Source organism: Rhamphochromis longiceps, linkage group LG8 (assembly GCF_057381845.1).
Source record: "Rhamphochromis longiceps isolate RC_006_pf linkage group LG8, R_longiceps_female_GT1.1, whole genome shotgun sequence".
Lineage (NCBI taxonomy): Eukaryota > Metazoa > Chordata > Actinopteri > Cichliformes > Cichlidae > Rhamphochromis > Rhamphochromis longiceps.
The window spans coordinates 21783408-21799577 of NC_140564.1; the positions used below are offsets into that span (position 1 = coordinate 21783408).

Here is a 16170-nt window from a genome sequence, read left to right on the forward strand (position 1 = left end):
GCACTCAGAAAAATAATGCACTAGAAGTCCTACTTGATATATGAAACTTTTTTACTCAGATAGCACATAAAAAAGACCCTTACTGTTTCTGTAACAATCTCTTAGGTATTGTGGAAGAGTGCTCATGAGAACTGCCACATAAGAAGTAGTTGAAAACTACTTGCACAGCTGAAGCACCCATTACAGTGCTGAATAACACCCTCCAGGCTGTTACAGCTTTCAGGAAAAGGTTACCGACACTGCTTCTCCTTAAAATGTTTCTTTAAAAGTAGGGCTTCTGAAAAGAACATAAGGGAAACCTTGAGCTACTGTTTTTCACATATTTATAAAACCGTGCACTAGAAATCAAAGCCTCATCTTTTCTAACTGGTGCAAGTTTTCACTCTGTATAATCTAAGAAGTTCTGTAATGACATATCAACAAGAAACTCCAGTAGGTGTGCCTTCAAATACAGAGCAATAAATAATATGAACTATATATACATGTATATATATATATATATATATATATATATATATATATATATATATATATATATATATGTGTGTATGTGTACACGTTCTTTTAGCCACAACAAAACTTTTAACCCAGAGAAATTAAGATATAGGGGGTTTTATTTAACTATGCATTTGTTTTGATCGGATGCCTGAAGGACAGTGACAAAACAGATGAGCAAACAGAAAAGTGAGCAGAATTTTAATGCCATGAGCCATCTGCTCGCATTAATTTTTTATTGACTTTAATTCTTTGGATAGGCATGATTCGAACTCACGGCAGCTATCATTCTTGTTTATTTTCATATATCAATTAGAGAATATAAAATTCAGATCCCATAATTATCAATGTCATCCCCGATGGGGATATAAATTGTGAGAGATTTATTAGTAGCCCACATGTCATAAAGGCTGGATACGCACCAAATGAAAACTCCTGCTATTGAGTACCAAACAGCATCCAGGAGAATGTATGGATTCACTGAGGAGATGGAAATGTCAGTTACTCTGATAGAAACCAGAAACCAGCCGATACAGTTTGGGTTAAGGGCAGTGAGATGAATTTGCATATATTTGCCTTTTCCCTAAATTTCCTCCACAGTATCCTTCCTTCTAACCCTCTCTTATAATTTCCACTGACAATCATCTCATCTATAATCCTTCTTCTTCCCCGTCTTTTTCAGCCCTATCTTTCCAACGTTGAATTTTAATGATTCATATCCACCTTTTCCTTTGGTCATTCACAGTATCTGCACTTTCTCCTTTCTCGTTCTTCTTTCCACTGGGCCATTAAACTTAAATTCACAATTTATCACAATTATCATCTTTACTGTTAATCATATGTATTTCTGACAAAATAATCAAATAGTCAGCCTAAAGCCCTCTAAAAGGAGTTCTAAACATCATGCTGAGAACCTTACAGCCTGCCCTGTACCATCATCAGCCTAATGGTGACACCTGAGCAATCAGAAGGGGTGAGTCAATTTTCTATCCACGTGTAACACGCAATTTAGCAACGCAATTTTAAATTGTATCTTTATATCTTTAGTCACTTTCTTACTAGCAGCATGTTGCAAAAAGAAAAAGAAAAAGAAAATTTCCTCCAATTTCTTTAGTTTTCTCTATGTAAATGCCAAAGTCATAAAATGCCAGTTTAGCTGGTATAAAGTAGTATTTTTCTAAAACCACCTCAGAAGTGGAAGGGTGGCTGTAGAGAAGCCATTTTTAACAAAGGCAAACAAGGCTTGAGATCTCTCAAATTACACAAGAACTGGACTGAAAATCTGCGTTAACAGGTTGCCCCAAAGTGAAGGCTCTCTCACAGAACAAAAGGCAGACAACATCCAAAGAACTCTGGCATATCCTCGAAGAAATCTGTCGAGCTATTCCCATAGATTACTTACAGAAATTACAAGAAGGTGGTTATATCAACTCTTTAGAATTGTGCCCACTCTCATTTTGCCATATATAATGTGTATATATTTTTTTCCTAGCAAAATATGAGGGGTGAGGAAAATATGAAGAAATGGACAGAACTATAAGCTTTAAAAAATGTAATCAAACCACAATCTACCAGTCTGAAAGCAGTCCTTTAACCACAGTTATCATCCGAGTTAAGCTCCAACTCCTGATTTTACAAATAACACAGTGACGGATCTCAACTCTCCACTCTGTGGGTAGTGCAGCATTGCCAACTCCCATACAACTCTTGAAATCTGATTTCAGACACTGTCTTGAAGAGAAAGAACAAATGCTGCCCTCTTTCCTTTTGATTTCACTAAAGAGCAGAAGTCAGACTGCCTCTGAGAAGAGAGGGGCTGTGTGTATTTGGAACAGAAGCTGTAACAACATGCAGTGATTGTCACCCCACGTTCCTTAAAACGCCAAATGGTTTTGCATAAACAACCGGCATATTCACAATTTGTTAAAGTCAGGTGTATTTATGTAAGCACGGTGTGTTTTATCGACTTACCTCTCGTCGTCTAGAAGCCCAGCAGGTTTGTTTGATCTTCCACACCACCGCTGCCACCAGGAGTAGTGACAGAAAGCAACTGTTTTGACAGAGAGGAAACAATATCAGCAAAATATTCTATTTTTTCATATGCATATGCAACATTGAGGTAGCCCCATATGAAATCATTTAAAGCCTTTAGCTACAGTAGAGCTCCTTTTTGGTTGCAAGCAACCTGAATGAATGTCACCGTGACCGAGGACATGCTGTTTTTAATTTAGCTGAAAGTTTTTGCCTTCAGTTTGAAAGATTGTGTAGAATTGTCGAAGTGCATTGTGGGGGAGGAAGGGACACACACACAGACACAAGAAAAAAACTGGCAGATTATATTTTTACTTGCAAGCTTGTTGAAAGCATAATCTCTCTTTGGGTCAAAGGAGCAGGCAGTCCTTCAAATACCAGCTCTGCGCAACACCTCACAACTTGTCGTATTGTTTATTTTTTGTATCTAAACAAAGGGCATATCATTTATTAATTAGTAAGATTTATCATGTTTGGACAAAGCCACATTAGCCCTTTTCTGCTAATCTAAGCGGCCGTGCAACTTCCAGCAATTCTGCAAAACAATGAGCTCAATTTTGCGAGCTTTTCTTACAGTACAAGTACGTAGCTTCGACATGATTAAACTCCTGACATTATCAGTGATCAAGACAGGACAGACTCAAAATTTCAAAGTTTCCTGCTAACAAAACAGCGAAGATGATTTGAAGAGGCGGAATATTCATTTCTCAGTAGACTGAATATTTTGGCTGATTACTTCAATTAATAATCCGACAGCACATTAGTCAAGGGAAATTCAGCAAGGTCCGAGCTCTACCGGGATAGAAAAATATGACTGATTGAGAGCTTCCACTTCATTATCCATGTGACAGATGAGAATGTAAAGATTATTATCTGCTAAAGAGACATTTTAGCTTTGTTTTAATTAAGAACATGTGTCAAATGGTGTTTTTACCTAAGCAAGCTCGTGGAAAGTATTAGTGTTGGCTTACATTTGATTTAATCAATTACTTCAATTACTTTGAACAATCTGAAATTTGAACATTTTATCCACTTGAAACAAATAAGGGTAAATATTTTCACATTTCCTTCAAGCCATTCTCTAATCACTGAAATTAAACCTGTGTTAAAGCACAGGAATAAAGGCGATGCCGTTTTGATTTGAAATGCTGCAATAGGAACAGTAAGATGTTGACTTGATATGCTACATTTCTACAACAGGTCCATTGGCCAGGATGTTTGAAGAAAGTGATAACAGGAAAAGAAAAAAATAAGTAAAGTGAAATTTAAGCGTTGACTGAAGTGAAACTCTGCTTCAAATATCACGGTCACACATGAAATGTATTTTAAGCTTTGAAACCGTTTCATTCTTTTAGAAGTACTTGAGCCATCTTAGACACCTTTGAAGATAACAGTGAGCGGCAGAAAAAGGGGTTGAGAGTGTCTGAATGGGATTTTCATGTGGCAGAAATGACCAGACAGATTTTTGGCTGTAGAACACAAAGCGTAATCACGCTAACTAGATTACAACTTAGACAAGTGAAGTTTATGAATTCAGATGAAGAAGAAATATGGAAATAATGGAAAAATACTAGGTGTCAAAAGGCTTGCAGTGGAAAAGGTAAAGTAAACACTGAATAAACATAGTTGAAGAAGAGTCATGCTGTCATTTCGTCGCCCTCTACCTCTTATACAAGGAGGCCTAGAAACCCTGTGGGGTGATTTGACATTTTGTCATCAAGCTGATTATGTTTCCTGCGGATTTCATCCCTCTTCAGAAAAAAAACAAGCTGTTTGTCACTGCATCAAGGCTTTTTTTTCTTTTTCATGGGTCAGTAAAAACTGGACAACAGAAGGACGATGTAGACATTATGAGAATTATTATCACCTCTCTAACAATGGAAACAAATCCTGGATCTTAGAAATACTTAAAGCATAAACAGTTTTTATAACTAATACTGAAACAACAAAAAGAAGGACCAAACTGTAGCTGCGTTGTGTCCATGTTGTGAACCTGTTCAAAACAGTTTTTGTGTGTAATATATTTTAGACAAACTAAACTATCAGCCTCTCTTTTTCTTTCCAACGATTCCTGAAATTGGCTATTGAACTGTAACGTGATACGCTTGAAGCAGAGGATCACTGTTTGTGTGACAGCTTTATGGGAAAGTTATTGTGGGTTGTGTAATGATGGGCAGGTGCCTTGGGCAAAGACGATCTTCTATTCCCTTCGTGACACCTACACACATAGCATTTTAGTCCATTTAGCTACTCTGGGCAGCACAAGATCAAAAAATGAACGCCTATACACAGAAAACAACTCTTGCTATAAGGTCAGTAACCAGAAACCACACATATGGCTGTGGGGAACATCTTCTGAATCTTTTCACAGATAGCAATATTTAGGATAACTTACAGTATAAATTTTGCAATTATACTCACATCTTCTTAACTTATTCAGACTTTGATGTACCTTTGAGACAGCCCAATTTACTCCTTTTAAACCTTTCAATGAAAGACTTTCATCGCAGTTCTCTGGATGAAAAATCATTAACAGTCCTCATATCTTGATCGCCCACACCTTCTATTTAGATGGCACTTTCATAGAAATGTGCACCTACTTAAATTGTAACTGGCAGTTCATTTGGCACTTGAAAAAGGAAAATTGCTACCTTGAAGACACAAGAAGCATTTACATGTATTCGGTTAGCAGAACTGACCTAAAAGGCTCACATAACTCAGTAAGGCCCAGGAGAGAAGAGCTGAGAGTGACGATATAGTGGATAATGTTTCCTGACTGGAGAACACTTACAGCCCTGTTTCCAAATAGTAGGGATGCATTGCAAAAATTAAATAAAACCAAACACAAGTATAAAATTAATCATTTAAAACATTTTTTTCCATTAGAAAGTTTTTAAAAAGTTCATGTTGTGTAACATTTGAGAAGACCAGTTTCTGTAGTTTTAAAGTGAAATGCTTTTAGATGCAGTCAGGCCCATTTCGTGGTGTAGTTCATTTTATAATGTCTCAGATGCTTTTAGTGACTGACAGGTGTGGGCAGGCTCTTTTCACTGAGCCTGCTGCTCTGTTGCTGCTAATATATACCAGGTTGTGGCCTGGCAACCCGAACAAAGGAGAACTTCCCTACAAAAGACGTTTAATGCATGTCACGGCAACCTTAAAATATATAATTTGGCATTAATGGTTCTTTCACCATCATTCAATATTAGTTTTCTTTATGCTGGGAAACATTATTGCTCAACTCTTATTTGCTCACACAGTCGTTCACCAAGTGAAACATACATATCTAAAAAGCAAAACTAATTGGGTTTCAATCATTTTTTAAACAACAGCTTTTTCTTATTATATACACTTATTTATTTAACCTGTTTTTCTTAGACTGAACCATCTCAACGTAACACCAGGCTTCAGTCTCACAGGCCTAGAAACCAGTCGGTGACGCTGTCATAACCACGATTTGTATTGGTAGAATGACTTTTTCACAAGCGGTTGGTGAAAGTTGCTGGCAATTGACAACTGGCTTGCCAGGTTGCTGTGAATCAGTCTCAAGGCTTTGTGACTAAAAGAAATGACTGAGTTCACGTTTAGGAATAAATAAATATTTTATACACTTACCTGAAAAATGTAACAAAGAACTGGACGAGATCCATAATGCCACCGTGCTGGGAGAAGGCGATCTAGTGAATGGAAAGAAGACGATAAGCAATGACTTACTATGAGAGAAAACGCATGGATATGCGTTATAATTTTAAGATTTCTAATGTATAATTTAACCTAAATTTGTAATTGTGTCTTAAGGTTAATGTTCAATATTGTTAATAGCATTTTTCTTTTCAGATGCATAAATTAAAATAAATACAACATTTTAAAATCCAAAATAACTCACAATGCTGACTTTTTTTTTTTTTAAATTTAACCCATTGATCTCAGATCTCAGCAATAATGCAGTCTCTCTCTACCATAGCCGACGTATCCAAAAGGCAACATGGCAGTGAATGACGCTTCATCAGAAACATGTTTCATCTTCATTAAAAGAGAGATTACGCACAGTCCTGGCAGCTAAATCACATATAACAGGCCACATCATTGTGACAAGTCATTATCTACTGTAGATGTTTTGAAAGCACTGTAGCCTGAAAGCATTTAGACAAACACACACAATGTCATCTGGAGCCCCTGGTTGGCAACACATTGGTTTGGGTAACGGGGCACAAATTGTGCTTTTAGAGGTGGATTACTTGCGTCACATCTGTTGCGTTGAATGCTAATTTAACAATCAAATTAATCTGGTCTTCCAAAAAAAGAAGAAGAAGAAGATGCGTGGCTGAACCTACACATTTATTTATTCGTGCAGATATGTCTAGATTGTATTGAAATGTAGTGGTTAGCTAAATATTTGGCTATGTCAATATCACAGGAAACAGAAAGGGGTATGTTAATGATCATATAGCATAACAGAGTCACGGGGCTAATATTCTTTAATGACAACTTCATCTACCCCCCAAACTTCTGCCACCTTTGACTTTTTCCAACCCTATTAAGTAGAAAATGAGAATCACTGATCTGAAATAAGATGCTTACTGACATGGCTAACATGACTCACAAAGCACACTGTGCACAGATGTTAGCTGGCTTTTAAGTAAATTGGACATGTCTATTTAGTGCTTATAAAGTTGTTTTTCACACGATATGAGGTCAAAGCAATATGTGTAGGGTTAATTCAGTTTCAATTCATCCATCTAAGCCAATCAATTTCATCATCTGAGAACATTCTTCTATTACAATTGGCCTTTTATTACACGGAGGAACATGCTGACGATACGATTTGGTGGCAACATTTTCCCTCCATGAAAACTGCTCTTTACGATCCAAGTCTATATTTAAATCTGTTTATGTGTTTGGGCCTTACATACAAACCCTCATAAGAAGAAATCCTGTCTTATCTCATCCAGGTCTCCATTCTCATCCATGCATCATGAAGACAAGCAAAGAAAGAGAGACCTTATCCTGTTACAGAAGCTATTTGCTGTACAGCCCAGGCTAGTCCATAATAAATAAGCGACTGTTGGCTGGGAAATCTAATAGAAAACTATTACCAGGCCCCCTCCAAAGATGGATTGACCCCACAGATATTATTACTCCAAGGTGTTCCATTCATTTACCTCGTGAAATTGTAGGACGAAATATAAAAATCAATATTTGGGAGTGGACTAATTAGCAAAATGGATATTGTGTGATATTTGAGGGGGGACAATTGTTATCTCGTTGTATTAAATTGCATGGTGACAGCAGATTCGGGTGTTAATTCTATGGGTTTGACACCTTCCATATCCTAGTACTAATGTACTTTATATCAAACTTAGCATATTCCAGAGAGAGCGTTTCTAAGGCTTAGTTACAATTTATAGAATTAAAATGTTAAGCAACATTTATAATCCCTAAAATGTCAAAGAACACTCCCCGTGTGTGCTGTCCATGGGCAAGCTTTCCTTACAAAGAAACCCTGCCCATCCCCCATCCCTTTACACTAGACCTTTTTGTTTTCCTGCAAGTAGATAAAAGCAAATGGACGAGACATCTTTCAGTGTTGTATTTTCAAGCGGCCCACCAATCAAAGCCTCAATTGGATCCATTCAGGGAGAGGGGCACAAATTTGAAACAATGCTTTTTGCCTTTGCCTGCTAAAAAGCAGCTGTGCACCTATGAACACACATTCATTGAAGGTGTAATTACAATCGAGTGCACTTGAAATCACCCAGAGTGACAATAGAGCTCTGCATGTGCAAAGATGGCTGCTCCTGCTCTTTTTTGTCTTAATTCTTTTATAGATTTATTCATACATACTGTATTCACGTGTGTTTTTAGCATTTTGAAAACAGTCACAGCACATAAGAGAGGATTAGCTCACTGTCTTATCCGCTTCTCATAAGTCAGTCCAAGGTCACACACGCAGTTCTTACCTGGATCTTGATGGGCCATGAGAAGTTACTGACGTAGACATAAAAAGTAATGTTGGGGTTGCTTCTGAAGGTGAACTTCTCGCATGAGAAACTGTCTCTATATTCCTTGATGTTTGTTTTGGACACGATGGGCACCTCCTCTCCAGAGATTGTTCCAGCTGTAGAGTTAAAGAGTTTATGTTCAGAATATAAACATCTAACACACTCATTGTTATTTATGTAAAACAGAAATGTTTTAAATATTTCTAGATGTGGTTGAAAAGCCTAAAAGAGGGACATTAAGTCGTTTGAGACCTAACTTTGCCTTAATGTAACTATAGAAGATGAAGTCTGCATGAGGTCTGCTCAGATCCACTATTGTTAACAATCAGTTCTTGCTTGTGTCCATTTTTAGCTTTTCTCTGAGTGGCATCTTAAAATTTTAAAACAGGATGATGCAATGTGCCTTAAATGAAATTCTGTATGCTAAACACTAAACCGTAAATTTTCTGTGTCTTGTGTATACAAACTTCTTGATATCCCTAATGAAATCAATATATAAACATATTCTGGACTAAAACTCTTAAAACTCAATCTTCCATCTATCTAAACGTTCCAAGTCATTTCTTATTCTTCCTCATGTCAGTGGGTTCTCAACATTGACATTCCAAACCACGGCTCTGAAACAAAAGCAGTGAAAATGACAGCTTGACTGTGGCTACGTGAGCACGTTTATCTTAATTGAAATCACCCCTCCTCTCCCTTCTCCTTCCCCCACCCAAAGGCGCTTCGCGCGCTCGTCGATTGTGAAGAGGGTCCCGTTCCTTCTGAGACACAATATCTTAGCAGAGAAAGGGGACCCAACTTCAAATATTAATAACGCTACTCCAAAAAGGTTAAGGTGGTGGCGAGGCGCGCGGGAGGTTAACGTGTCTTAGTGGCTAGAAAATGTCAGTGCTGTGTGGACAGGAGAAAGCGGCAGATGACTTGAGAGGAGGGGAGGCCAGAGATAAACAGTGACATTGGACGACTGCAGTGTCCTTGGGTGTCTTTCCTCAGGGAACCTATAATATCCACTCAACAGTGACACGGTACACACTAACGAGAGAAGGCGCGTTGTTGTTCCTGTTATATCTCTTATATTGACTGACTAATTCATTACTTTAATATTTATATCATAATGTTACACACACAGACATTATACTGTATATACATTTATTTTTTTTATTATTATTATTATTATTATTATTATTAAAGCACTGATTGTATGGTATTAATCACATTTGTTATTAGATACTTTCTTTTTCAAATTGAATGAAACTGATTAAACAAAGGCTTTGTTTTGTAATTAGGTTCAATTTGAAAGCATCTTAGTCATTATTTCATTTAATGCTGTGAATGTGGGAACAATAGGAACCTTTTATGTCACAGACTTCAGAATAAATAGAGGACATCTAATCAGCCTGAGTCCATGTGGATAAAAATAAGCAACAAATTGTTGTCAGTTTGAATATTGGCTTTGGTGACCTTTGAATGCTGAGAAAGTTTTATAGATGTTTTGTTGGACATTTTTATAACATCCAAATAGCCTCCTGAGACCCAGCCTATTCATTTATGTCCTCTGTCACGCAAATCACAAAAAAACCCAGAAAAAACCCTGAAAGATACTTTTTTTTCTTGGTTCGCGACTTCACGAAACATATAACTTTTGCTGAGAATACCTAATACTATTTGTGACAAAGAAGTTGGAACAGGAGAGACAAACTCACTACTACTAATCTTGCTTATGTCTGTTCTCCTTGTGCCTACATGGCTTCTCTCTGGGTACTCTTGCACTCCAAAAACATGCATGTTGGGTTAATTTGTGATTCTAAATTGGCCAAAAAGTGTGAATGGTTCTCTGTCTTGCTGTGTTAGCCATGCATTATAGTGGCAACCAGTCCAGGGTGTACCCCATCTTTTGCTTTTGGTTTCAGCCACCTCCAACCCTGAATATCAGATATAATGGATAAAAAAAAAGGATGGATACTAAAATGACTGGGACTAATAACTCACCAGAAACATTTCAAGTACAAAAAGAAGAAGAAGAAGAAAAAAAAAAAAAGAGTACCTGTTGATCCAACCGACCACGTGATGTTCAGGTTGAAGTTATTGGACGCATTTATGGACATTTCCAAATTCTTGGTTTGCTTTAGATGAAAAACATAAATCCATTAATGAAATCATCTAAATACTGCACAATTTACAATTTACATTACAAACGTTTTTACAGCAATGTCAGGCTCAATGTTTCTAATTATCAAAAACAACTGACCAGTAACCAGAATAATTAAATGTGAGTGCCTCAGAGCGCTGCGTTCATGTTAACTCTAACATCGTTCCTGATGACTCACTGAAAACTCTTCTTGAAGAAGTTACCTGCTCAGGCGAGGCCATGAAGTTTATGGCAGTGTAGTGATTATCATCTTCCTGGATGAGACTGAAGGTGAACTGGTAGTCAATCAGAAGATTGTCTGTTTAGAAAACCAGACAGGAAAGAAATTACTCAGATGTTGTCCCATGTCCCGTACATCATACGTAGATGACAGCTTCATCAGGAACTTAGCTGGCAGATGTAGCTTTACCACCACAGGCTAGAGGCTAAAATCTGATTGCTGCAATCAAGCATGGAACTAACAGATTAACCTGACCCTGAGAGTAAATAATCTTCACCAGAGATTAATGAAGTTTTTATTATTAATGAACTGCCACAGATGATTTCACTGGTAATGCTAAATTATCTTTTTTTTTTTTTTTTTTTTTTAAAGGAGATACATGCATCAAATATTTTATTATTAAATGTGTCCTTTCACATTCGTACCACAGCTGTTTACTTTTTCCCTGGGGGACTGCAGGGGCATGAGTACTAAGACAGTGGATGATCGAATTTGCAGGAGCTATTTTTTGGCATATAAATTACATAATTTACCGGCCAGAGTCTGAGATGTCCTGTAAAGCCACAGAATAAAAAGTATTTCTTTATAGGCTTAAATAAGCCTCCTGAAGATCTGACTCATGATTAAAAACAAAAAACAAAAAACTGTACATTAATAGTAAAATGGCATTAAAGCCACAGAAGGCTTTGGGAGATACATTTAGGTCTGCATTTTTCAATTACAAACTACAAACTAACACACACTGCAAAGGAGCTGGATAATGTCGCATGAGTTCAAAGTGCTAATCTATGCTCAGTGGCCTTTTGGATAGTGAGCACTGCCATGTTTACAATAGTGCACAGCTAAGCTCAAGAACAAGTCCCAGTGGTGTCCAGAGGTTAAAACAAGCTTCAGGCTTTTAGTTTCCTGTCTTCCCCCCATTGAGCCTGTTGTCAGGCTGTGGCATTTCAAAAAGGGACAAAACCTTGGCAAAGGCTCTGTTGTCAGTAGCGGAGTGCTGAAAGGCAGATAACAAATCGCTAAGTACCGCAGCACCGTGAAGGACACCACATCATGCAAATAAACACACAAAGCACAAACACACCAGCGTGTACAGTATACACAGGAAGGGGGGCACAGATGTGCTACCACTCGGCGCTGGGTGTCAGCTTCGTGTCATTCGAGTTCCTTTTCCATATACGCACACTGATAGTTTGACTTGTTAAGTGAAAGGAAAATCTATCATTTAGTCAACTTTCTAAATGAATAAATGAGTAGGTGCGTGATTGAGTGAGTAGACAAGTGGAGAATTTTTTTACTCCTCCGTCTCCTTGATTAGCTCAATCACTCACTCCCTCTGATGCACTTGACATTTTCACGACAAGTCATTCTGTCACCGAACAAGCGCCCCTGGTGCCAAAGTGCTAAAATGCTCCATCTGCCCTGGGCGGAAGAGTGGAAGTGGAAGGAGAGGGGGGAGAGAGAGAGAGAAAGAGAGGGGAGACAGAAAGAGAGAGAGAATCGCCAAGAATAATAAAGGTGTGTGTTTGTGAGAGCGAGTGCATATGAGCTGTCTCTCCAGCAAGTAGCTGTCCAGCGGAGAATTACTCACAGTAACAGGTTCCTCTGAGTGGATTGCCAAGGTAACGGTTTTCTGAGTCACATCTGCAGTGAAGAAAACAGAGAGGAGAGAACAAGATGAAGAAGAGTGCGAACAGATTGAGAGCAAGAATGCCTCTTATCAGAAGCAGTGTCTGCCAAGTGCCAGCGCATTAGCTCCTGCTGTTGGCGCCTCATCAAGTCTCTTACTTTTGACAAAGAGGAAATAATCTGATAGTTTGTAAAAGTTAATTAGATTTTTTTCTCTCTTCCCCCCCCCCCCCCAAAAAAATGTTGTTTATCAAAGTCACACATGCACAAAACTTCACATTCCGCTTGATCACAGAGGTCTGTGATCAGGTTTAAGCCCTTAAAATCCTTGGAGCAAAAACAGCTCTTATTTGAATTTTGGAGAAATATAATCTTTAACTGAGAATAACCGGTGATCAAGGGGAATCCTCCTCGTGGAATAAAGTCAGATAAGACAGAGTTTTGCACGTAGTAAGGAGGAAATTTAAAGTTCAAAATGGACCAGGTTTATTGACCCAAGTTAAAATTCAGATGTGATAATCAGAGCTGGGGTTGAACACAGTAACAACAGTCACAGGCTAAATAACTAAATGGTTGTCCCATGACGTTTAATTCTGTCCATAACTCAAAAGTGTTTTTACAGAAAACAGGAGGCTTTTGCTTGGACGCTGTTAAGTGCAACTCCTTGTTTCTCTGATACTTTAGGGCAGGGGTGTCATAATCGCCACAGCAAAGCCCGCAATCCAGCCCTAATTTTTCCTGCTGATAAAGATCTCCAACTTCCTATTCATCCTACAAAATAATTACACGATTTAAAAATCCCTTTAAAAGTGCCTGTTTTTTATTATTTGTTTGTTTTTTCACTATTTACAACATAAATGTCAGTTGTTTACAGTGGATAGTTAATGCATAGTAAAACTAGTTTCTTTGGTACTGTACGTGGCTCATGATGTCAAAGGGGTTTGCAGCCATGCTTTTTTCTCCCTCTAAGGCAGGGATGTCAAACTTACAATAAGCCTAAGAGAGGTTAAATTCAAGTCTCAAGCTTTTCCTTTAAAGTCAACACTTTTTAAACATCCAGGTTTTCCTGTAAGATTGTGTAGTTTGCTAAAACCCACTACAGTTTTGGGGTTTTTTTTTTCACAACAAGGATGTTGTGGTATCAGCCAGAAAACAGTCTGACTTTTAAATGAAGTGCTTCCAAGCAAAATAATTTGTTAACATCCACAGAACGCCATCAACTGCTCTGTTTTATCAGCCCCATTGCTTTCTAAAGCCCCCATAATGAGGAGGAACATATGGCAATGTTCACTGGACTGCACTGCTCCGCCTCTCAACGCACGTACATGCATTTAACTGTCCGCAGTTCACTCCGAACTTCACTGTCATCACTCTTTAGCGACTGACCACAATGAGCAGGTTGATGAATGCCACATATGCAATTGAAGCGCACAAATAAGGTGAAAATTGTTGTGTTACTTTAAAGATAAGAAACCTATTATCACACTGATTAGGCTTCACAGTTGGTTCATCTTGCAGACAACCAATTAAACTTGTGAGAATGTGAATATCCGAGGCGGTGTCGAGGAGTCAGAGGGGACGGCAAATAAAGGAGGGAACAGAGTGGAGCGAGCCAACCGAGAGGCACGAACGCCGCTGAGGAGGAGGAGGAGGCCGTCAGTGATGTTACACTGAATGAGGATGACTCTGACTCTAAAAATAATTTGGGACTGGCTTGGTTTGCAGCATTTCAGATTTGCAAGACAGACGCTATCACCACCTAACGTACTGTGCAAAAACCAACAAAAATAAAAACCCAGTCATACGGGGTTGAAGGTCACCAGACGTCATTCGGCACATTAAATATCACCAGGGAGAAAAAATGTCAAAAATGCTTTAAAAAAAAAAAAAAAAAAAAAAAAAAAGCAAAGCTATTACACAACAGCTTTGATTTGACAACAGCTTTATATGTCACATATTACTGTAGCTGCTGACTCCTCTCAGACACTCAGGAGTACAGTGCACAGCAGAAGTGACTACACCCCTGTGCAGCAACTTCAAATTCAAATGATTCAAAATTACAACAGTTGCACTACTTTCAAGCTTTCAAACGGGACATTTGGATTTATTCAAAATCCAAACTAACAGTTTCGTTTGACTGCATCATACAAAAGAACACCAACAACAGAAGTCTGCACAGCTTCAATAACTGAATCTGTTCATTTCTCAATATTGTGCATCTCCAGCTATATTATGATGGTAGAATTGATCCTTCTTGGCGTGGAGGACGTTTGTCTTGACATTTTTCAGTGACAATTTTTGCCCAGCCTGTCCTTTGCTGCAGGGGTTGTGTCCCTTTGCCTTTCTCACTGAAATACTGCAAAGGTGTGCTGTTGGATTCGCATCAGAAGGAACACTTTAACAGATTACACTTTTCATTTTATTCATTTAGACAAACTCTTATGTAATTCTGTCCATGTGCTTTGGATCGTTATCATGCTGGAATATTCCTCCTCTCCCAGGCTCCTGGAGTCATCTCGTCGACCATGTCCGTGATGCCCTCTATAAATGTCATCTCTCTAACACCCTTTGCACTCACGCAGCACCATATCATCGCACTCCCACCTCTTCAGTGTCAGGACTATGTGTTCACAGTGGCAGCTCTGGCCAGGTTCGAGCAAAACGTCTTGTAGTTCATCCGATATTAACTTTTTTTTTCTTTCCCCTCTCTCTGTTTTGGTCTCATCAGACCAAAGAATGTGCTCCCACTCTTCATAATGTAGAGCAAGCAAGGTTTTGCATTTTTGCAATGTCACGAAGTCATGATTAAGAGTGATTCTACATATACAGTAACCACTGTGCCAAATCTGAGGCATCTGCCCATTTATTTCGCAGAACGACAATGTACAAGGCAACATTTTAAGAGGATCGTCACTGTGGCTTCAATTACTGGTACTATAGCTCTTATTATACCTGCTGATTACTGCTGCAAATGTGTTTTAACTCATTTTGAGCAGCAATCAACCTCCATGCATCCTTTCTCAGCTTTTATGCAGCATTACAGTCGGATCTTCAAATTCTAGTGTTCACATTTTACAACACTAAAATCACTCTATAGTATTAGATTTTTGTTGTTTAGAAAATAAGGAATAATCCTCTAAACTCTATAAATTATAAAGAGGTGATAAAATTTTTAATCATTTGGTAAACTCATTCAAACTGAAAACGTCATGTAATGAAAACAATAACTCACGCCAATGCACATGTGCAGAAGATGGATTTTTAACACTGCATCTACCCAGCAAAACCTAAATAACAAGGATCGGTGTCTTCAGTGACCTAAAGGAGGCAGGTTCACACAGCTCAGGAGGGGTCAGCTCTGCCCCCTCTTGCTGTTATAATGTTATACAGGCAAGGACAGGGCAGAGTGGTCTTTTACCACGGTACAAAGGACAGAGGACAAATGCTGCCACAGGCTTTTGAGCCTAACAGAACGTCACTGGCAGGGCATTTCAACTGCTTGGCATTTGCAGATGGCAAAACACACAAGTACCCATGTGCTCATCAGTATAATGCAGCTTCCCAACACTGTATCTTAATTTAATCTAGACCTGCATGCATCCGTGCACACATCTGAACTTCAGGCAGTCCCCTTGAACTGT

At 38.4% G+C, this 16170-nt stretch overlaps 1 protein-coding gene across 1 annotated transcript in view; it reads right to left on the reverse strand.

Annotated features, from left to right (window-relative positions):
- atrnl1b (attractin-like 1b) overlaps positions 1 to 16170 on the reverse strand; it is a 70235-nt gene that overhangs the window by 20183 nt on the left and 33882 nt on the right. The window contains exons 21-26 of the mRNA XM_085416449.1: positions 12492 to 12544; positions 10884 to 10978; positions 10576 to 10654; positions 8487 to 8644; positions 6142 to 6203; positions 2467 to 2545 (exon numbers count right to left, since the gene is read on the reverse strand). Of these exons, the coding sequence (XP_085272575.1) occupies positions 2467 to 2545; positions 6142 to 6203; positions 8487 to 8644; positions 10576 to 10654; positions 10884 to 10978; positions 12492 to 12544 (526 nt within the window). The remainder of the gene's footprint in view (positions 1 to 2466; positions 2546 to 6141; positions 6204 to 8486; positions 8645 to 10575; positions 10655 to 10883; positions 10979 to 12491; positions 12545 to 16170) is intronic.